This window comes from Neocloeon triangulifer, unplaced genomic scaffold (genome assembly GCF_031216515.1).
Source record: "Neocloeon triangulifer isolate White Clay Creek 2 clone unplaced genomic scaffold, ASM3121651v1 ptg000015l, whole genome shotgun sequence".
In the NCBI taxonomy this organism is placed as follows: Eukaryota; Metazoa; Arthropoda; class Insecta; order Ephemeroptera; family Baetidae; genus Neocloeon; species Neocloeon triangulifer.
Genome location: NW_026775557.1, coordinates 837095 through 857930, shown reverse-complemented (window position 1 = coordinate 857930; position 20836 = coordinate 837095). Strand labels below are relative to the sequence as shown.

Sequence of the window (20836 nt, the reverse complement as noted above, 5' to 3'; positions counted from 1 at the left end):
CAAAACGAGAGAAAAATACAATAATTTAACAAAAATTGAAATTTCCTTTAAAAAATTTTATAATTTAAGCGCAAGAAGGTTTTTTTATTTTAATTCATTGCCATCTTGTTTCTGTATGAGTTAACATAGTTCAATTAGGTCTTTTTTCAACAATGATAGCAAATCTTGACAATTGTTGGAGGAAAAATTGATAAATTCCACCACCATTGTTATATAAACCTGATTTGACTATGTTAAAAAAAGAATCCTTGAGGATAGTTGAAAAAAAATATTCATAAAAATTTTCCAAAATCATTATTAAACAACGCTCCTTTCTTTTTATTAAAATTTTCATGTCATAACATTATTTTAATTTGCTTTTGTACGTTATTTTCAAGTTAATACAATCATTACTAAAAGACTTTGAACATGCACAAAGGGAACGAAAACCATAAAAACTTTAGAACTGCAGTTTAAAGTTTGAACCGTGAAATTAAACGACGTCCATATTTTCGCTCGATTTTCTCCCCCGAATGTAGCGTCTCAATTAAGCCGATTGCGAGCGGCAACAATGGTGCCAGACGGGCACTTTGCAATTACTTGGGCGCCTCAAGGTGAGCGAAACACCACCCTTGTCGCACGCACCGCCGGCGGCAGCGAATTCGCATCCAATTTCACGCCGCTTGCATAGTAAACAGCTGCTGCGAAGAAACTTTTTCTTTCTAAATTTCTCACGTTCTCGCCCGCTTTTGTTCGCAGCCGCTGGACCGCGACCAGCCAGGCGGCCGGCCGCAGTGGCGCTTCACCGTGTTCGCTCAGGACGAGGGTGGTGAGGGTCTGGTCGGCTACGCGGACGTCCAGGTCAACCTCAAGGACATCAACGACAACGCACCCCTCTTCCCGCAGGGCGTCTACTTTGGCAACGTCACCGAGAACGGCACTGCTGGTGAGTACAATTTTTACTTAATAAAGAAAATTATATATAAATTTAATTATATTCTTGTTTAAAATATTGGTTAATAGTTGTTATTTACTTCTAGAAATAATGATTAATTTTATTAGATTTTTTAATTTTTTTTATTATATTTAAATTATCTTTATCTCTTAAAATTTTAATGTTCAAATATGAAAGATAAAAACTATGTAAATCTAATGGTAAATAATATTTATACTACCTCCTATCACAAACATAATTCACACCGATTCACACATTAATTAGTAATGAACATCAAGACTAGGCTTTTTTAGCCTTAATATATGAAAATACCATTTTTCATCTCAATTAAATTAGATCTTTCACTAAAGAATGAGAAACGCGCACTGCACATTTTTTTATCTACATCTCTATTTTAATGATAGTAAAATTTATCTAAATCAATGCTATCCTCGGGAAAGCAGGAAATATTAACCGAACCAAAATGCTCTAAAATAAATGCAATAAATCTCAATTGTATATTTTTTTTCATTTTTCCCATTTTCTCAGTGACTTCTTCTTGTCTGAATAATCCTGGCATGAAATTGTCACCATTCATCTCACGCCCATTTTCTCTCAGAAAAGTTTCCATCTCTTTAGCATGATAATGGAATTCGTAGAGCCAAAAGAGTTGGAAAAGATTTCCCAAAACATCTGATGGGATTTTGAGAAATGCTTTCTCTTCAAATTAATAGCCAAAGTTTTTAATTCCTTCGTCGTGCAGGAGTGACGTGCAAACATTGTTAAAAGTTTAAGAATATTCTTTTCTATCAAATTTGTGTCTTGTTACAAGCAAATGGTGCTAATTTAAATTTAATTGCTGCCATTAATTAAGTCTTTGAAGTTGGCGGGAAGTGCGTTATGTGAGCAAGGCCAATTTTAGAGCGTCTCTTTTACGGCAACATAATTACCTCCTGGGAGAGCGACGAGCCAATATTTGTCGACGAGCGCGCGTTTCCTGTTCCTGCCCGGGCGACACTGCTCGGGCCACTCGGTGGCGCTAAGAGAAATGCTGTTATCGCAAATTGGCTTAGCGAGCGGACGGAAGGGCATTTGACAAACAATGAGCACCGCACTTTAATATATTCGCCACAAGAAAGGGAGTAATTTTAATTAATTGCATTGCTTTAGAATGGCTAGGCTTTTAGCCACACTCACGTGACGAGCAGGTTGCATAACTCAAAACGGGCCGTTTCAAACTTGTAATTTTTATTTTGCGTCTGCAGTAGGAATTTTCATTAGTTTAGCGACTGGAAAGACTTTTTTAATAATAAAAAAATATACATACGCTGGTATTTTTCAATTTTAAATATAAAGGAAATACCTTTATTGAGGATTGTAATTTAATACTGAAATGTTATTTTATTACGTTATCTTTTAAGCACCTGTATTACTGAAAAGCAGAATATTTTAAAATTCCAAAAAAAAAAATGTATACAAATATCAATATTAAATAATAATTCATTATGTGCGTCAAATATTTTTCATAGCTCCTTCCCTCTCATGTTCATGAATTTTTATATAAAAAGCAGCCGCCAATAGGAACTTTTCCTTTTTTTTTCGCCAGTGGTCAGTTCGTGAGAAGGTAATTTCTCCAAATTTTTCCTTCGGCTCAATTAGCATTTAACACAATTCGTGCACCCTCGCGGCACGTTGTTTACATTTGAGACAAGAGAGCAACGGGCAAACAAACACCCCCTTTTAATTAAATGAATAATGCATGAGCTGCAATTATATTATGTTAATTTTTTGCTGTACGAAATGAGGCCATAAAAGGACTTTATTCAGTCGATCAACCGCAGACAAGGGCGTGTGTCGAATTTTTTTGGTTAAATGCAAATTTCTGAGGCCTGATGCTTCGAACAAAAATAACGTTAACAATACTTTTGACTTGCAATCTCCATGAAATAACAATCAACTAGAATAGACATGTGTGAGAACGGTATGAATTATTCAGTATTGCTAAGTTATCTGATAAAAGAAGGTAAAACAAAACAATTTATTTCAATGTAAAACTCAATTATTTTAAAATATAATTTAAATAGTGTATGTAAAAAAATATATCTTTTAAAATCTAACTCTAAATTTATTTTAAAAATGTATAATAGTTATAATATTTTATTCTTAAGCATTAACATAAAAATGCTAACATTCTTTTTTTTTAAATTTCTAGAGTTTCAGTTTATGTTATTTTATTTTCCTTACGTTAGTAAATGGATAAATAAACTTCCAAAAAATTAAAATGATTTAATCTAGTTAAATACAAAATTTTCATTAAAAGATAAATTTCTATAATGCAAACTTTTTTTATCGTAGGTATGGTGGTCATGACGATGACGGCCGTGGACTACGATGACCCGAGCGAGGGCACCAACGCCCGCTTGACATACTCGATCGAGAAGAACGTGATTGAAGAGGAGACCGGGTCGCCGATCTTCGAGATCGAATCGGATACGGGAGTGATCAAGACTGCCGTGTGTTGTTTGGACAGAGAAAGGACTCCGGACTACTCGATACAAGTGGTCGCGATGGACGGTGGGGGGTTGAAGGGCACGGGCACGGCCTCGATACGCGTTAAGGACATCAACGACATGCCGCCGCAGTTCACCAAGGACGAGTGGTTCACCGAGGTGGACGAAACGGACGGATCCAATTTGCCTGAGACGCCCATCCTCACCGTCACCGTCCACGACGAGGACGAGACCAACAAATTCCAGTACAAGGTACGATTTTAGTTCCAGTTATTTCCTTTTTATTTCGCGAGATAGTAGTAAAACTTTGGAAATTTATGTTTAATTTCGCACGTGCCTCGAGATTGAATTACACAAAAAGGAGCAGCAGCTGCTGCAGTGACTAGCATGAGAAACTGCGTGAAAAGCAAATTTATTGCTGCGGCGGCAGATGCTTCTGCAAACTCCTGCTTTATTCAAGTCATTAAAGTGGATTTGAAAATTACTATAAACCTGAATTGCATTTTAGCAGATTATAAATTTATAAAACAGATGAAAAACAAAGATTTTTGCTTTAATCTAGTTTAAAAATAATGTTTTCCGAAGTATTAAAAATTTTTATCGAAAGCTCTAAGCCAGCTCTAAGCAATCTTTTTTGTTTGAAATATATTATGAATTTATTTCAGTCAATTTCAAAACTTCAAAACTAGACCTGATGAAGGTGAAACACTTTTTTCCGTATATAAAAACATGATACTTTGTTTACCTTGAACTTTTTCTTGATTTCCTTTTTGTGATTGAAAACTCCATTTCCGACAAGAAAATAAATCGAAAATTCCTGAGCGCGCACGCAAGTGAAGAGAATCGCTCCACTCATGCAAATTCGTCGAGAGGTGTATTCGAGCGGATCCGGGGGTGAATTCGGCATTTCCCATGCGAAATGTGTGATCGCGGCAGACAGTCCCATCCACTTTTTCCACCCCAGCAGTGCTTTATGCAGACCTGGGGCAAACCTTTTTACATTATTGAATTTCCAGCACGCCGTCTTCGGTCGTAAAGAGTGAAAACGTTTACGACACTTCAGCGCGAGTCAAACCGTTGTTTCTCGGAAAAGCTCAGTCACTTTCAAGAAAAAATAAATATGCTCCTGGGGCAAACGCTTTTTCTTTGATCTTTCCAAGGAATTTTTTTTAATTGGAAAGGAACCCTGCAAGTTGCGTGAAATTTAACCAAAAATTATTTGAAAATGCCTCTGTGGTAACAAAAGCAAAGGGAGAATTTAAAATAATCGGTTGATTTTGGGTGCACCTTTTATACCCGGCGAATTTGTGATCAAAGAGAAACTCTTTTTGAGGTACTGATTTGCCCTCGTTTGTGGCCGACAGGTGATCGAGAATAGCGGATACGGAGCTGACAAATTCACGATGGTGCGCAACAACGACGGCACCGGCTCTTTGAAGATCGTCCAACCGCTTGACTACGAAGATCAGCTTCAAAGCAACGGCTTTAGGTTCCGCATCCAGGTTAATGACAAGGTGCGTACATTCCACACATTCTCCGCAAGCAGCGATTTTAATTGCAAAAGACGCCAGACTTGAAAGCACTTCCTTTGAAAATGTGTGCCAAGAATTATGATCAAACATAATGGTGAAAGGTTGATGCCCGCTGCAATTGAATGCAATAGAATATAATATTTCCATCCCTTTCAATTAATTATAACGTGAAATTGTAAACCAAAGAACGTTTATAATTTATCTGAAAGGAAAAATTTTAATGATGGGTTTTTTGATGAGGAAAATCTTCAATTAAAATGAATTGCAAATTAATGCATATATGCATAAAATGTGTTGTTAAATTGCTTCTTGTAGGGTGAGGACAACGACAATGACAAGTACCACGTTGCGTACTCGTGGGTGGTGGTCAAGTTGCGCGACATCAACGACAACAAGCCACAGTTCGAGCGGCCCAACATCGAGGTGTCCGTGTACGAGAACGCCGAGGTCGGAAAATCCCTGGAGACTTTCAAGGCCAGCGACCCTGACCAGGCAGGCAGGAGCAGAGTTTCCTATGCCATCGACCGCAGCTCGGACCGTCGACGTCAGTTCACCATCAACAACGAGGGCACCGTCAGTATTCAAAGGACCCTCGACAGGGAGGACACGCCGCGGCACCAGGTAGGCTTTTTCCCTTGAAATTTCATTGGCTAAATTAAAATAAGGCAAATTTTCATTTTGTTACGCAATTTTATTTTGATGGAATACATTAGCTAGATTTATTGTTTGCGTCTTCATTGTCTAAGTAATTCTCATCAAATTTTGATGCGGCCGTTTCATATCTCGCGAGACTGCGCTCGTTTTGAAGTTTTTTAATGATAATAGCAGCCATATTTTGTCTTCGCCGCGATGGAGATAGTAAAATTTAGGAGGAGAAAAACTCGGAAATCCCTGAAGTTACCTTAATGCATGCAAAGAGGTCTATTTGCGCGCACAAACAATTTCCTCCGAGTTGATTGCTTTTGCTTTCCTCCCATTATATGGTGCGCCCGCCGACTTTACAAGCTTCATTAAAACGCAGAGAGACCTGCAAGTCGTAAATACGTGGCTTTGAGACACGGAAATCCAATTTATTTCAAAGAACGAAGGCGGGAATTCTATCGAGCAAAATTATTCGTGCAAAAAAAATTATCATTCGATTGATCTTTTTAGGTGAAAATCTTGGCCATTGACGACGGCATGCCGGCGAAAACGGCGACGGCAACACTGACGGTGATCGTGCAGGACATCAATGACAACGCACCGACCTTCCTGAAGGACTACCGTCCAGTGCTGCAGGAGCACTCGCAGCCACGCAAGGTGATCGAAATCTTGGCCACAGACGACGACGATCGGTCCAAGAGCAACGGACCTCCATTCACCTTCCGCATGGACCCCAATGCTGACGACGTCATCCGCGCCTCTTTCAAAGTCGAACATGACCAAAGTGAGTAAACATCTTTTGTATTCAAAACAAAATTAATGAGTATAACAGGTATAAAACGCTGAAATATGATATTTGACTGTATAAATATTTTTAACAAGTAAGATTGTAAATACTACGTAATAAATTATAAAGCCAATTATTTAACATTTAAATAAAGAGAAAGAAACCATAGTAAATAAAATGGATAGTAAAATTTTTATAAAATATATAAATTAATTAATTTTATTACTAAAAAAACATTTTAATTTATGTTTTTTAAATTAATTTATATTTTAATTTTAAATTGTTCATATTAAAATAGTATTATTGAAGAATTTTACTCTGTTTGTGTTGAGGTATTTTCAATAAATTGTATACATATAAATACATTGAAATTTATTAAAAAAAAAAAATATTAATAATATAATAGTTGCGATTATTTTTACCATGAGGAAATTTGAATTGGATTCAAATAAGTCAATCATATCCTGGAAGTGTTTTGTTATATAAATAAATAATGTTAAACGCATTATATTACAATTTGCATTTTTTACTCTCCTCTTTTTCGCAGAGGGTGCCAATGGTGACGGCATGGCTGTGATTTCCTCGCTGCGCTCCTTCGACCGCGAGCAGCAAAAGGAGTACTTAATCCCAATTGTGATCAAAGACTCGGGCAACCCCGCCATGACCGGCACAAGCACCCTCACCGTAGTGATAGGCGACGTCAACGACAATAAAATGCAGCCCGGATCCAAGGATATATTTGCGTACAATTACATGGTGAGTGCTGCTCTCCTTCCTTCAATTAGCGCCGCGCCTCCCGAGGCGTGATTTACGCCACCGCGCGCATGATAGATGGGCCACTCTGGAGATTGTGTGCGTGTGGTGAGCCGCCGACACGTTCTCAGAAAGTGGTTTGCGTGCAAGTTCAACACTGTGGCGAAAATTTTCAAATCGTGAACTAATAAAAAATTGAAATTTCAGGGACAGGCTCCAGACACGGAGATTGGCCGAGTGTATGTTTACGACTTGGACGACTGGGATTTGGCTGACAAGAAGTTCTACTGGGATGGGCCAGAACACCGTAATTTCAAACTGAACGAAGACACTGGCATGATCACAATGCGACACGGCACTAGAGACGGAAAGTGAGTAAAATGGAAAAAGCTTTAGATTGAGATTAAGCATTGATTTTTTTTTTTAATCGTTGATTAATAATCAAGAATTTTTCGTTTCTTCAACTTAAAAATATTTTTATATGACTAATTTTGTGCTACAAGTAAATGAATAATAACAATCAAATTGGATTTTATTATTAAATTTCCTTTTTTTTTTAATATGTGGCAATAAAAATCATTTTCATATTTTTTTCCAGATTCCATCTCCGGTTCAAAGTTTATGATCGCAAACACACCCAGACTGACGTACCTGCCAATGTAACGGTCACCATCAGGGAAATACCTCATGAAGCTGTGATAAACTCCGGGTCCATACGAATCGCTGGAATCAGTGACGAAGATTTCATCCGAGTGTGGAATTATCAAGTACAAGATCATTTATTTTCTTCTGCTTTAGACAAAACTAATTATTTTCTCACCAGTCGCAGACTATAGTGCGAAGCAAGGCTGATAAACTAAGGGACAAGCTGGCAGAGTTGCTGGCGACAGAGCGTGATAATGTTGATGTGTTCAGCGTCCAACTGCGCAGGAAGTACCCTCCGATGACGGACGTTCGCTTCTCGGCGCATGGATCTCCTTATTACAAGCCGGTCAGGCTGAATGGCGTTGTGCTGAGGCACAGAGAGGAGGTAATTTTCAGCAAATGTCTATTTTCTCATTTTTAATGACAAAATAAAATAGGATTTTAAATATGATTTAAAAAAATACATATTTTTATGAAATTTTTTTATTAAATTTCCTTTTTTTTCTCAGATTGAGAAGGACGTTGGAGTCAACATAACGATGGTTGGAATTGATGAGTGCCTCTACGAGAACCAGGTGTGCGAAGGCAGCTGCACAAACGCCCTGGAGATCAGCAACCTGCCCTACACAGTAAACGCCAACAAGACTTCCCTGGTCGGCGTGCGAGTGGATGTCTTGGCCGAGTGCACTTGCGGTGCCCGAAACTTCACCAGGAGCGAATCTTGCCGCAACAACCCGTGCCACAACGGCGGACGCTGCCAAGAGACCAGATTTGGATTCACGTAAGAATATAAATTATTCAATTTTTTAAATAAAAAAATTTATAATTATATTACCACAAAGTTTATTAATGTTGTTTTTAATTTTTTTTTTTCATTTTCTCCAGATGCAACTGTCCAAGTGGATATTCAGGACCTAGGTGTCAACAGACAACACGCAGCTTCCGAGGAAACGGGTGGGCTTGGTACCCACCTCTGGAGATGTGCGACAATTCCCATTTGAGCCTCGAGTTCATCACCCGAAAGGGAGATGGACTTTTGCTCTACAACGGACCTATCGTTCAGCCAGAACCTGAGGAAATTATTGTTTCTGGTAAGGGTTAGTTTGGGTTATCAACTTCCAAAAAATGAACATTTGTATTAAAATTCTTAACAACTTTAAGCACAAAATTGTTTTCTAATCTTTTTCTCCATTTTTTTCCAGACTTTATTTCGCTGGAGCTGGAGCGTGGCCAACCAAGACTGCTGATCGACTTTGGCTCAGGCACACTGGAGCTCAAGGTGAAAACCAACAAAGGACTGGACGACGGCGAGTGGCACAGACTGGACGTTTTCTGGGACACGGAAAACGTGCGCCTGGTGGTCGACTTCTGCAAGAGCGCAGGGGTCGTCGAACTGGAGGACGGTCTTCCACCAGAGTTTGACGACTCGTCTTGCCAGGCCAGAGGAATTGTGCCGCCCTTCAACGAATACCTGAACGTGAACTCGCCTTTGCAAGTCGGAGGCATGTTTACCGAAGCCATTGGACAGTCGCTCTACAATTGGCAGCACATGCCTGTTGGTAAAGGCTTTGACGGATGCATCAGGAACATTGTCCACAACAGCAAGGTAGGTGTAAATTAAAAATGTCTTAAGAAAATTTGGTTACTTTAATATGACAATAAAATTAATCAGCTAAAAAAATTCAATATTTATATTTTTTTATTTAAAATTTTAATATTATAGTTTAAAGTTTCTTTTATTGTATTATCTTCTTTTTGTTATTAATTTTAAAATAATTAACATTATTGCGATTTTATTTAAAAAAAAAAATCCATACAATTTTGATCTAAATTAGTACTTGTGACTAATTTGAAAAGAATTTAAATAATTTTATGTATAACAATATTTTATTATATATTTATTAATAATCGCATTTTCACACTCTTGAAATATTCCAAATTCAATGAGAATAATAACAATTTTTGAAGTTTTCCATTCAAATTTTCATGATTTAATAGTTGATTAACCAAATTAAAGAGATTTTATACAAATAATAATATTTTTATTCAATTAAATGCAAAAAAGAATGAAAAAGTGTAACTTAAAATAAAAATTGTAGAGTTTTCAATTATCAAGTGTTTAATTTTCCTCAGCTTTACGACCTGGCCCACCCTGGCATGACCCGTCACAGCGAGGCCAACTGCCCGCAGACCGACGACGCGTGCACCGGAGGCTACGGCACGAGCACCCGCCACGACGGCACCCCTGCCATCAGGTGTTGGGAGCCCCACGGCGTCTGTGCTGGTTCCTTCTCCGAGCCCAAGTGCGAGTGCCGCGCCGGCTGGACCGGACCAGGCTGCACGCAGCCCACGGCGCCGACCACCTTCCGCCCTCAGAGTTACGTCAAGTACGCGCTGTCCTTCGAGCCGGACCGCTACTCGACCCAAATTCAGCTGCGATTCCGGACTAGGGAGGACTACGGAGAACTTTTCCGCGTCAGCGACCAACACAACAGGGAGTACGGCATTCTCGAAATCAAGGACAGCCGCCTGCGTTTCAGGTTCAACCTGAACAGTCTGCGCACTGAGGAGAAGGACCTGTGGCTCAACGCTATCATGGTCAACGATGGACAATGGCACACAGCAAAGGTACAGTTGAAAACAATTAAAGAAAAAAATTGTTTCATTTGCATAGAATTTAAATTAAAAATTGCTGTAGAATTTTATTTTGGAAACCAAAACCATGAAATTAAAACATTTTTATTCTTTCTTTGCTTGTTTAATTTTTTTCTATTTTAGTAAAATATTCATGAAATATTTTAATAAAACAAAATATTCATTTTGCCATTTTAGGTTACTCGTTACGGTTCAGCTGCAATGCTGGAGTTGGACGGAGGTGAAGGTCGTAGATACAACGAGACCTTCACCTTTGAAGGTCACCAGCACTTGATGGTTGACAAGCAGGAGGGAGTTTACGCCGGAGGCAAGGCCGAATACACTGGCGTGCGCACTTTTGAGGTTTACGCCGATTTCCAGAAAGGTAAGAAAAGAGAGAAGGTGTTCAGGCAAAATATTAATTCTGATAAAAAATTCAGGCTGCATCGATGACATCAGGCTTGAGGGCAAACACCTGCCCCTGCCACCTGCTATGAACGGAACTCAATGGGGACAGGCCACGATGGCGAGGAATCTGGACAGGAACTGCCCTTCGAACAAGCCTTGCGCCAACGTCATCTGCCCTGATCCATTCGAGTGCGTCGACCTTTGGAATGAATATGAGTGCACGTAAGTAGACAAAATTTATTTTTCTTATTTTACCAGTAATATTTTATTTTATAAGAAAAAATATATATTTGAAACGTTTAAAACTAAGGGATCGGTGCTAAGATAAAATATTTTTTACCACTTTTTTAAGTAGGGATAAGTCAATATAAAACAATATAAAAATTTAAACTTTATAGGAAAAAAACAGAGCCATTATAGTTAATTTTACAAAATGATCATTAATTGCAGAAAATTGTATTCTTATAAGTTTAATTCTTGACAACAATTTAATTTTCTGCGTTTAGATTATTTTTGAAACGCCTGCAGAATTTTAGGTTAGGCAACTTGCGTGGCATATTCCCTTATACATTTTTTTTATTTTATCCTCGGTAATATTTTGAATCGAGAAATTAATAAGTGATTGGCGTATGTCAGTTGCGGGGAGGGTAGGATCATCTCGCCGGACGGCAAGGGCTGCGTGGACAAGAACGAGTGTCTGGACGCGCCGTGTCTGAACGGCGGCGTCTGCGTCAACCAGGACCCGCGCCTCCGCTACCGGTGCATTTGCCCGGACAACTTCTGGGGCGAGAATTGCGAACTGGTGCAGGAGGGCCAGACCCTGAAACTGAGCATGGGGGCCCTGGCCGCCATCCTCGTTTGCCTGCTGATCATCCTCAGTACGTGCCAGCGGCAAAAATTATATGATTACCTCGTTCTGGATGTTGCTTGCTTTTCTATCTGTCGATACATAAATTGCAATTTAGCTAAAAAGGGTAGTCAAAATTTTAGGAGAATGTGCGCACCAAAGGTTTTGAGAGCCTGGAATTGCATTGAAAATATATATAAAAAAAATAATTAAAAATTAATTAAATTAATGCTTTGCAATTAATTGCAAGTTTTAGGAAAAGAACCTGTAAATGTTTTGTTGTTTTCAATTATATTTTTTTTAAATTTATGAATTTTTAAATTTAAATAATTTCCACGTAATTCCAGCGTCTCTCAAAACTTTTTATTATTTAAAATTTTATTGTAAATATATACATAAATGTTTACGCCAAGCGAGTTGGAGATTTATTGAAGACGGGGCCGTTCAATTTATCAAAGGTATGTACTGAAAAAAATGGCTTAATTTTCAGGTGCCCTCAGGGTCTGAGGTCTCGGGGCGCGCAGTGCGTGGACATTAACGAATGTCACGAGCAGATGCCGTGCCAGAACGGTGGCAAGTGCCGCAACTCGGAGCCCGGCTACCGGTGCCTCTGCCGAGAGGGGTACACGGGCCAGAACTGCGAACTCAAATTGCTGCCGGCCACCACAATCACTCCCTCGACCGACTCTCTAGTGGCCTTCCTTGCCTGTATCCTCACCCTCATTAGTAATTACGCCCTTTTATTTTTCTCTTAATTGCGTTTGGTTTTACTTTCCTTTATCCGTTTTATTTGAAACTTTTGCCGAGTGTCTGTTTTTCCGAGTGATTTATTTTCTTTTTATTTGATTTATTTTTACAATAACCTCTCGTTTTCTGCCGTGACGTGTGGTGGCTTTTGACTAACAAATCAAACAAGAATTTCCTAACAATTATTTTCAGCAATTCTTGTTTGATAATTTTCATATTGAAATCTTGCAGCATAAATAACGTGTGAGGTTTGAAATCGATTTGGTAAAATCAGATTGTCAAAATTTAACCAACTAAATTTATTTGATGGTAGAGTCGTTTTGAAAGCTAATCTTTCGTATCAAAAAGGATGAAGGTAACATGCACAGAAATTGCTCAAATATTGTAGAAAATTCAATTTCTCTTTTGCATGTGATAGAAAATAGAAATTCTGTAGATTTTTTATTGGACGTTGTGCATGGAGTGGTTTAACTAGCAAATGATTTGGAACCAAAATATAATCAATTATTAATTTAAATTTCAAATGATTCACCTAAGATTCCAAATCATTCAAAACTAAACAAAAAATATATTTTATTAACGCGTTCTTTGTTTTTCCTCTGCAGTTTTGGTGCTCGTCTTCGTTGTGTACAACCGTCGTCGCGAGGCGCACATTAAATATCCAGGGCCTGACGACGACGTCAGAGAGAACATCATCAACTACGATGATGAGGGTGGCGGCGAGGACGACATGACCGCCTTCGACATCACCCCTCTGCAGATTCCGGTCGGCGCCCCTGATCTAGCAGTCGCACCAAAACTACCATGTGAGTTTGCTGTTTCTTTCAATTGTGAATATATTTTTAAATTTTTATTTCTATTCATTATCTCAATGTTTATAGAGATAAATTTTTAGAGATCTAGAGAAAATGTAATAATAAGGCTCAATTAGGCTCTAGAAATAAAGTTGATCAAATTTCTTTCTACGTCGCTCTGAAATGAACTTAACAAAAAACGAAAATGCATTTTATGCGTGTATCAAGTGATTTTATTACGATTGGAACCTATTTAAAATTGACTATATCTTCAAATTCTAACTAAAGCGACTAAAACTGACTAAAATGACTGACTTTTTTAAATTTTTTAGAGAAAAATAGGTTGTTCCAGACTTTCAAACAAATTTCCGCAAAATTTTGTAAGAAATAAAAAAAAGCTTAATTTTGAGGCGACTACATTTCAGTAAAATCAACTTAAAATAGTTGACTTTTTAACCCCTAAAAGCCGACTAACATGAACTTTAATATTTAAAAAAAAAAAATTATATAATTATTTACTACTTATATGGAAAAATATGTGTTTAGAACTTGAAATATTACAAATTTTTTTAGTCCCACCAATGGTTATGGGCCAGGAGCCTAACGTTGGCCTGTTCATTGATGAATACAAGAAGAGGGCGGACAGTGACCCGAACGCTCCACCATTTGACGACCTCAGGAATTACGCCTACGAGGGTGGCGGCAGCACCGCAGGCTCCCTCTCCTCAGTTGGTTCAGGTTTGTTTTCTAGTTTTATGTTTTTTCGTGAGAAACTTACACGGGACTTTGTTGAGCAGATGATCGCGAACAAGACTTTGAATACCTGAATAGCTGGGGCCCGCGCTTCTCGAAGCTCGCCGACATGTACGGCAACGAGCTCGAGGGCGACGAAGACATCCTCCACCAACTGCACTAAGTCACGACTGAATGAAAGAAGAGAGAAAGAAAGCAAGAAGCCCCTGAACTCTAACGAAATCGACAGCTACACCAAAAACTGCTGCACTAGTTGTTGATGTACCCGTGCGAAAAAATTCTTATTAGTTACAATTATAGATGTAAGGAGAAGGATAATCGCTACTATATTTCTAGGAATATTTTCGCACGCAGCCTATATTAACAGGGAATCACTCACTGAATTTGTCAGATCTCAAATTTAATTTTAATGATTGCCGCGCTGCACGCCCATGCTAATTGAAAATACCCACGCCAGAATGGGCCCGCGCCAATCTCGAATGGCCGCCATTTGTGTATAAAAAGAAATCCTCTCACTTAGTATATTTCCGAAAGCCAAAGAAGAAACACAAAACCTCGAGGTGAAAATGCGAATCGATCGTTGTTTTTATATTTCGTTTTACTGAAAATCAAAATGGAACGTCATTTTCCAAGGGTGTTTTGCGTTGATTAGTTTTTAATTTTCAATAAGTGCAAGTGTGCCAAACAGCATGTAAAAAAAATATAAACCGCGCCCATGTATGTATTTATTGCAATAATTTTTTTCCTACACCGTATGAGCTTAATTAAAGTAATACATGCCGTGTTTGATTTCGAGCGCGGAATTAATAAATGGAGTAATTTGTAGGTTATAATCATACCAATTAATTTCTTGTGTCATATTTATATAAAATATTCGAGTGGTACCTTAATTATTTGTTCTCAAACACACGCAGCTATACACTTTCCACTTGTGTACATAGGAATCAATGGGCCAGTCATTAATGTTAAATTGTATAACTCGTAAGGCTTAGACTGAAAGAAAGAAAATAAGAAAGGGGCTCTAACGAGAGGAAAATACTCAAGCTTGTCCAGAAGGAGGAAAGAAACAGATACGGGAGGCCTTGTTGATCAAATGAAAATTATAAGCGGATAAAAAAACTATCGCAAGTTGACGAATTAAAAAACATCTCACATTTCAAGATTGAAAACGAAAATCATTATCTTGTTACATACGAATCTCCGAAAAAGGGGCTCGAGAAGAAAGACAGATTTATGATCTGTGCGAACCAAAAATTTATTACATACTTGAAAAATACTTAAAAATCAAACGGAGCAAACGCGTGCGAGCCCTAAAATGCTCAATTTTCCACAAAGAAGAAATTAATTGAAAATGACGATGTACGAGGGAGGCACGGAAGGAAGTAAAAAACCTCATCAGTCTCGCCACATGTATATGAAAAAATTACGAAAAGTGATTGAGGATTGTCTCTCTCTCACCCCATGCAAGTTTAGTCATTAGGTTCCATTTGTAATAACAAACGAAAAGAAAAATACCTGTAATCGTAAGGAAACTCTTTAAGCAAAGACGGAATTAATTATCAACTAATTAAAGTCTGTCTATCTCTCTCTTTCATCTCACACATGAATGTTTCACCACGGTTGCAAATTGCGTTGTTGTCATGAATGTTTCGACGTGGAAAAATCTCTCATCCGATTGTTAATTATACACATAAAACGATATGTATTAAAAACTAAACGAAGAAAATCACACTAGGGAGCAGAGATTTTTATTGGACAGCTCGAATGTAATTTTTTAAGTGCAATCATACACAAAAAAGAAGTAAATAATTAAGAGCGCCTAAATTTAAGTTGTGCGTACCGGAAAAAAATCCACAAATAATTCTGCATTTAATTAATTAAACTCTATATTCGAGTGCGAAAGTAGACCCTGCTGTCTGTAACCGATTGGGGTGCGAGCGAATGAGGTGCAATTAATTTTAAACGAGGACAGTGTGCAAGCGAAAAAGCAATATGTCATTTGTGAATAGCCCCCGACCGAAAGAGCAACTTCGGAGCTTAAAATTAATAAATTTTTTCCATCTTTGGACGCTCCAGAGGTTTTAAAATTAAAATAATCTCACATCTTTGGGAACCGAACATATTTCCAACACACTGCCAGATAATTCAACCAACTTTCCTGACTGCAGCAGCTATTTTACCAGTGTGTTTGAATGCGACTTGAGAGAATGTCGACAAATGTTCACCAAAATCGGCGGTTTTCATTTCTCACTTAAAAAAAATATTTCATCGAAAGCAGCGCAATAAAATATCGAAACGATTTATTAATTACATAAAAGAAACTAATCCACCCGGAGAAATTTTGTACGTTTTTTGATATGACAAAAAAAAAGTGCGAGCGGTTTTATGAGATGCGAGAGGACCTTTCTTTCATTTCCGACTGTCTCTATATCACTTGTAGAATCTTTGTGCGCGTGTTTTTCTGAAAAAATGCAAACGTAGGCCTAATAATCGAGAGCTCGGTTACCAATTTGATTGATTTCTCATCGGTGCTGCCGCGTTATTAGGTCTGAAAACATCAGCGAGTGAATAATTAATTAATTAACAATTCAATTATTATCATTCTCGGATAAAACACGAAAGAAAGAAAGAGTTATATAGATAAAAATAAAATTGTACATGTCTTTGTAGCACACAGAAAAATCCACCGGTCAATTTCAAATAAGACGAACGCAATTTCGCAAAACTTCTTTTTTCGCTCCAACGTTTATCAGGGACATTCCATAGCAAATTTTTCTACCTCCCGAATTTTCGTTTTCTCGGTTAATAAGAAAAAAGCAAAATGATCGTTCACACACCCAAAGCAGAAAAACGAAAGCGCGTTGCGATGGGGTCGAGGAAATTTCCGAATGACCCGCGGCCCTTTCGATCTTAATGAGACTGCAGTTGTATAAAATAAAAAAAGAGTACTATGACGAGATGCGATGGTGGTATTTGAAAACAAAAATTGCACACACTTTAGCGTATGTACGTATTACTCGTTGCATTGGTTTGGTTCCAACTATTGATATAAATTTAAAAAAAAAAAAAACAAGCGTTATAGGAATTTTAAACGAGAGAGGATGGAAACGAAAAATGAGGATTGTAACGTAATAATTGCATACATATGTATAAGTATTAATTGTGTTCTCGAGTATAGATTTTTTTACGGAAGCATCCAATCACACTCACACACACACACTTTGTAGTCCTTTAGGTATTAATTTTTTGATGTGTTTTTTAATGTCAGATGCAAAGGAGTGTAATTTATTAAATTATAAAAACGAAGTCGTCATGTATATTTAAGCGTGTCTGCGGAATGATTTTGTGTTTTCCTTTCATCTGTGATCCTTTTGCGATGTACGAGATGACAAATTTAAATTAACTTTTTTTACCCGGACACAAAAGAGCAACACACGAAGAAAAGAATACTCTCAAAAGCAGACAAGGTAAAATACCAAAATCTTGATGGTGTACAATTTATTTTGTTCGGACATTTGATTTGTACTGTATTATCGTCTCGATTTGTCGCCTCAATTTTTAGTATGAGTACCATTATGAATACTGACAAGATATTATAATAAACTCACATTAATGAAAATTGAAAGTGTTTTCTTGCTAGACACACCTTGTAATTTAGTATTAAATTAAAATCTGAATCATCTGAATCTTTACAAAAATACCAAAAATGAAGACGATTAGAATTAAAGTAATCAAATTTAGATTGCTCCGTATTGAAAATATTGAACTTTGTTACTAAAAAAATAAAAACGCTTTAAAGTAACCTTGACCTTTGACCTGCAGCTTTTGGTTTGCTAAAAAAAATCCTCCAAAGACCTTGAGACTCATGGAAATGCCCATGGGAATTTTCTAAAATAATTTTTTTCTCATAATAGGTTTGATCAAAATTGATAAAAATTTCAGAAAATCACGTTCATATCACCCCAATGAAGAAAAAAAAATAAAATGATTAGGTCAGTCGACATAAAAAATTTACAATGATCTTAAGGGAAAAGGTTGAGGAGATTTTTTGTACAATGTAGATGTCAAAAGCTCCTCGTTAATGATCATTAATAACTAAACCAATAAAGTACATTAAAAGGAAAGAAACTTTTAGATGAAATTCTAATTAATTGTCTGAACACTTTCACACACAAAATTAGATTTCAACGCCCTGGTTTATTAAAAAAAATCTTCATAAAAACACCATTTTATGTTTCAGCTTTTCTATTTTTAATAAATAAACTCTACTTATCACAAATCTAGTGCTCTAGTGGTCAACTGCGTACGGCTGTTTGTCCTCCTTGTCATAAACATGGAAGCGGCGGTAGCTCTGCTTGTGGCTAAAGTCCTTCTTGTCTTCCTGCCAGCCTCTCTCAGGAGCCTCCTCGTAATTGAAGCTGTCCTTGTTCTTTCCGTACATCTCACTGACAAACTCAATGTCCTCTCTGCATAAAAAACAAATGTGTGTGAGTTGCACAATTTCTTCAAGTAAAATGTTGAATATTGTTATGTCGAAATCTATATATAAATTATCAAAAATTTTCAACCTGTACATATCGCTGACAACTTTCTTTCCCGTAATAGGGTCTTTGATGTCACCAAAGGGGTAGACGACCCGATGAACTTCATGTTCTATGAGCGGTGTCAGCTTTTTGGGAAGGGATTTGATGAGGACAATATCTCCTGGTTTGCACTGCTGACCTGGATCGTGCACAAAGATTGTTGTGTCTTCAGGGAAATACTGAAACAAATTAATATTTCATTCAAATGGTTAGCTCTGCAAATAATAACGCACCATGTTAATACTATCATCCAACTGGAGCTTCCTGATCTGTACCCTGGTAGCGTTTGCGACTGATTTGCCAGGGAAGAACGGCAAACACCGACCCAGAAGATGAACCGCCTTCGAAGCCATGTTCCTTCTGTCAATAATTTAATGTAAATTTTTTTAATTGCGGGGCCAACAGGGCCAAAATTACATATATTGAAATTTTATCCAAAAGCAAAACTTTGGGGATGATTGACAGAAAAAAAAACTTCAAAAACTTTCTGTCGAACAAACCTTCAAAATTTTCTTCTAACAGGAAGGGTGCAGAATCTTCTTTTCCGTTTTTCCAGCAACTATTTTTTGAAACCCGAGTTTGCTTTAACTTTGAAAATTAGACAATTTTGGATCTTTTCAATTTTGTTATTGTTTTAAAAACATGTGCTCGTCTCCAAAGCCAAACACCAGAGGCGCTGAGGTCGCTGAAGAAGGGGCCAATCAGAATGATCGATGACTGTAATAAAAAAAGCTTGCCGGAGAAGAAAATTACTGCCCGTCATTCTGCAAATTTGTCTGGTTTTTGCCGAATTCCGAGTGCAGACGTGATGGCGATGGCCGAAGGTGAAAATCGCTACCTGCCCGACTACGCGGCCAACCCCGTGAGCCACCATTTCAGCCCCTATTCCGACAATGGAGGGTACGTTTTGCCAAATGCGTCAACGCCGACTACTGTCAGCCAATTTTTGAATGCAAATATTAACATTTCAGGAGCATCGTTTCGATTGCTGGAGACGACTTTGTGGTCATCGGCTCGGACACGCGTCTCAGCTCCGGCTTTTCCATCCACACAAGGGAGCAATCAAAGCTTTTCCAACTGTCCAACTCCACTGTACTCGGCTCGACCGGCTGCTGGTGCGACACTCTCACCCTCACAAGACTGGTTGAGGCTAGAATGAAGGTATAAAATCCTTACAAATTATACCAATTATTTAGATCAAATAATTATTTTTTTCTTTCTAATTTATCTTTGCTAATGAAGGAAAAATTTCTGAAAATTTTAGATGTACGAGCATACCCACAACAAGGTCATGTCCACGCCAGCTATTGCACAGATGTTGTCCACCATGATGTACTACAAACGTTTCTTCCCCTACTACGTGTCCAACGTCCTTGCTGGCTTCGACATTGAGGGAAAAGGCTGTGTCTTCAGTTACGACCCCATCGGCCACTTTGCCCGCTCAGATTACAGGGCTGGTGGTTCAGCTGGAGCTCTTCTGCAACCGCTCTTGGACAATCAGGTAACTCAATATATAATAATATTTTTCTGAACTAGAAACTATTTTGCAATTTTAGATTGGACTGAAAAACCAAGAAGGAGTTGTTGTCGAGCCGATTCAATTGGACAAAGCTGTGGCAATTCTGAAGGAAGTTTTCATCTCGGCTGCTGAGAGAGACATTTACACCGGAGACGGGATTGAGATCAAGATCATCACCAAGGATGGCGTTCGCTCAGAGTCTTTCCCACTGAGGAAGGATTAAATTTTGAACTTCTCGTTTGTACTAATTACTATTACAAAGATTTGCTTTAATAAATTCCATTGAAAAGTAATAAAAACAGAAGTTCAACTTTTTTTGTAATCGAAAAGTCTTTGAATAGAAATTAATTTAAAAATAAAACATTGATGGATGAAAAATCTTAGAAAAATAAAGTTTGTCGATAAATTTAGGAAAAATTTCTCTTCAATAATCAAAAACATTTTTCAGGATTAAATTTTCATTTCAATTAATTCTTTATTAATACGATATTTTTTAGTTCCTAATAAGGAAAGGGTTAAAAAAGAATATCACAAGCTTTTCTACCAGTGTACTACTTCATTTATTCAGCAGTCATCGCCAAAAATGAATTATCACAAATCGGCAAACCGAACATGGGGAAAAATGAAATCCACACATTGTCTTTTCAACCCTACAGGAGCAAAACCATAGAAATGCTTGCAGTAAGTTGTAAATTAAAAACTTGTTACCACTTTAGTTTTAATTTTTATACAAGTTAAAATTCGCGATAAAAAAGGAGTTACAATATTA

The 20836-nt window shown here is 37.6% G+C and overlaps 3 protein-coding genes across 12 annotated transcripts in view; 2 read left to right on the top strand and 1 right to left on the bottom strand.

The window, feature by feature from the left end:
• LOC132202729 (neural-cadherin) overlaps window positions 1–17038 on the top strand; it is a 199474-nt gene extending 182436 nt beyond the window's left edge. For 6 of the 10 annotated variants that reach the window (XM_059629845.1, XM_059629839.1, XM_059629836.1 and 3 more), the window contains 19 exons: window positions 739–925; window positions 3269–3675; window positions 4788–4937; window positions 5271–5576; window positions 6108–6381; window positions 6932–7140; window positions 7345–7508; window positions 7736–7904; window positions 7961–8167; window positions 8292–8563; window positions 8668–8873; window positions 8985–9388; window positions 9916–10410; window positions 10615–10801; window positions 10857–11046; window positions 11461–11702; window positions 13024–13224; window positions 13786–13950; window positions 14010–17038. In XM_059629845.1, coding sequence (XP_059485828.1) covers window positions 739–925; window positions 3269–3675; window positions 4788–4937; window positions 5271–5576; window positions 6108–6381; window positions 6932–7140; window positions 7345–7508; window positions 7736–7904; window positions 7961–8167; window positions 8292–8563; window positions 8668–8873; window positions 8985–9388; window positions 9916–10410; window positions 10615–10801; window positions 10857–11046; window positions 11461–11702; window positions 13024–13224; window positions 13786–13950; window positions 14010–14128 — 4554 coding nt within the window. In that variant the 3' untranslated portion in view covers window positions 14129–17038. Of the gene's footprint in view, window positions 1–738; window positions 926–3268; window positions 3676–4787; window positions 4938–5270; window positions 5577–6107; window positions 6382–6931; window positions 7141–7344; window positions 7509–7735; window positions 7905–7960; window positions 8168–8291; window positions 8564–8667; window positions 8874–8984; window positions 9389–9915; window positions 10411–10614; window positions 10802–10856; window positions 11047–11460; window positions 11703–12161; window positions 12398–13023; window positions 13225–13785; window positions 13951–14009 lie in introns of all 10 variants that reach the window. The other 4 variants (XM_059629843.1, XM_059629840.1, XM_059629844.1 and 1 more) reach the window with 1 other exon arrangement.
• A 1154-nt stretch (window positions 17039–18192) lies between these two features.
• Window positions 18193–19225, bottom strand: LOC132202732 (small ribosomal subunit protein uS17m). Its single transcript, XM_059629848.1, has 4 exons — window positions 19049–19225; window positions 18782–18908; window positions 18534–18727; window positions 18193–18431 (listed from the first exon to the last, which is right to left on the bottom strand). Exons 2-4 carry the CDS (start codon window positions 18899–18901, stop codon window positions 18254–18256), a joined length of 492 nt encoding a protein of 163 aa, XP_059485831.1. The 5' UTR covers window positions 18902–18908; window positions 19049–19225; the 3' UTR covers window positions 18193–18253.
• Window positions 19226–19257: 32 nt separating this feature from the next.
• Window positions 19258–20366, top strand: LOC132202731 (proteasome subunit beta type-1). The gene is made up of 4 exons (XM_059629847.1): window positions 19258–19448; window positions 19520–19709; window positions 19813–20049; window positions 20105–20366. The coding sequence occupies exons 1-4, from the start codon at window positions 19357–19359 to the stop codon at window positions 20288–20290; spliced, it is 705 nt and encodes a 234-aa protein (XP_059485830.1). The 5' UTR covers window positions 19258–19356; the 3' UTR covers window positions 20291–20366.
• The last annotated feature ends 470 nt before the right edge of the window (window positions 20367–20836 follow it).

Excerpts from the sequence above, each read along its gene's own strand:
- LOC132202731 (XM_059629847.1), top strand. The coding sequence starts at position 19,357 with ATGGCGATGGCCGAAGGTGAAAATCGCTACCTGCCCGACTACGCGGCC. Across the intron at positions 19,710-19,812 it reads TGGTTGAGGCTAGAATGAAG|ATGTACGAGCATACCCACAA; the intron begins GTATAAAATCCT and ends TGAAAATTTTAG. Across the intron at positions 20,050-20,104 it reads AACCGCTCTTGGACAATCAG|ATTGGACTGAAAAACCAAGA; the intron begins GTAACTCAATAT and ends TTGCAATTTTAG.
- LOC132202732 (XM_059629848.1), bottom strand. The coding sequence starts at position 18,901 with ATGGCTTCGAAGGCGGTTCATCTTCTGGGTCGGTGTTTGCCGTTCTTC. Across the intron at positions 18,728-18,781 it reads TGGATGATAGTATTAACATG|TATTTCCCTGAAGACACAAC; the intron begins GTGCGTTATTAT and ends AATTTGTTTCAG. Across the intron at positions 18,432-18,533 it reads GTTGTCAGCGATATGTACAG|AGAGGACATTGAGTTTGTCA; the intron begins GTTGAAAATTTT and ends TTTTTTATGCAG.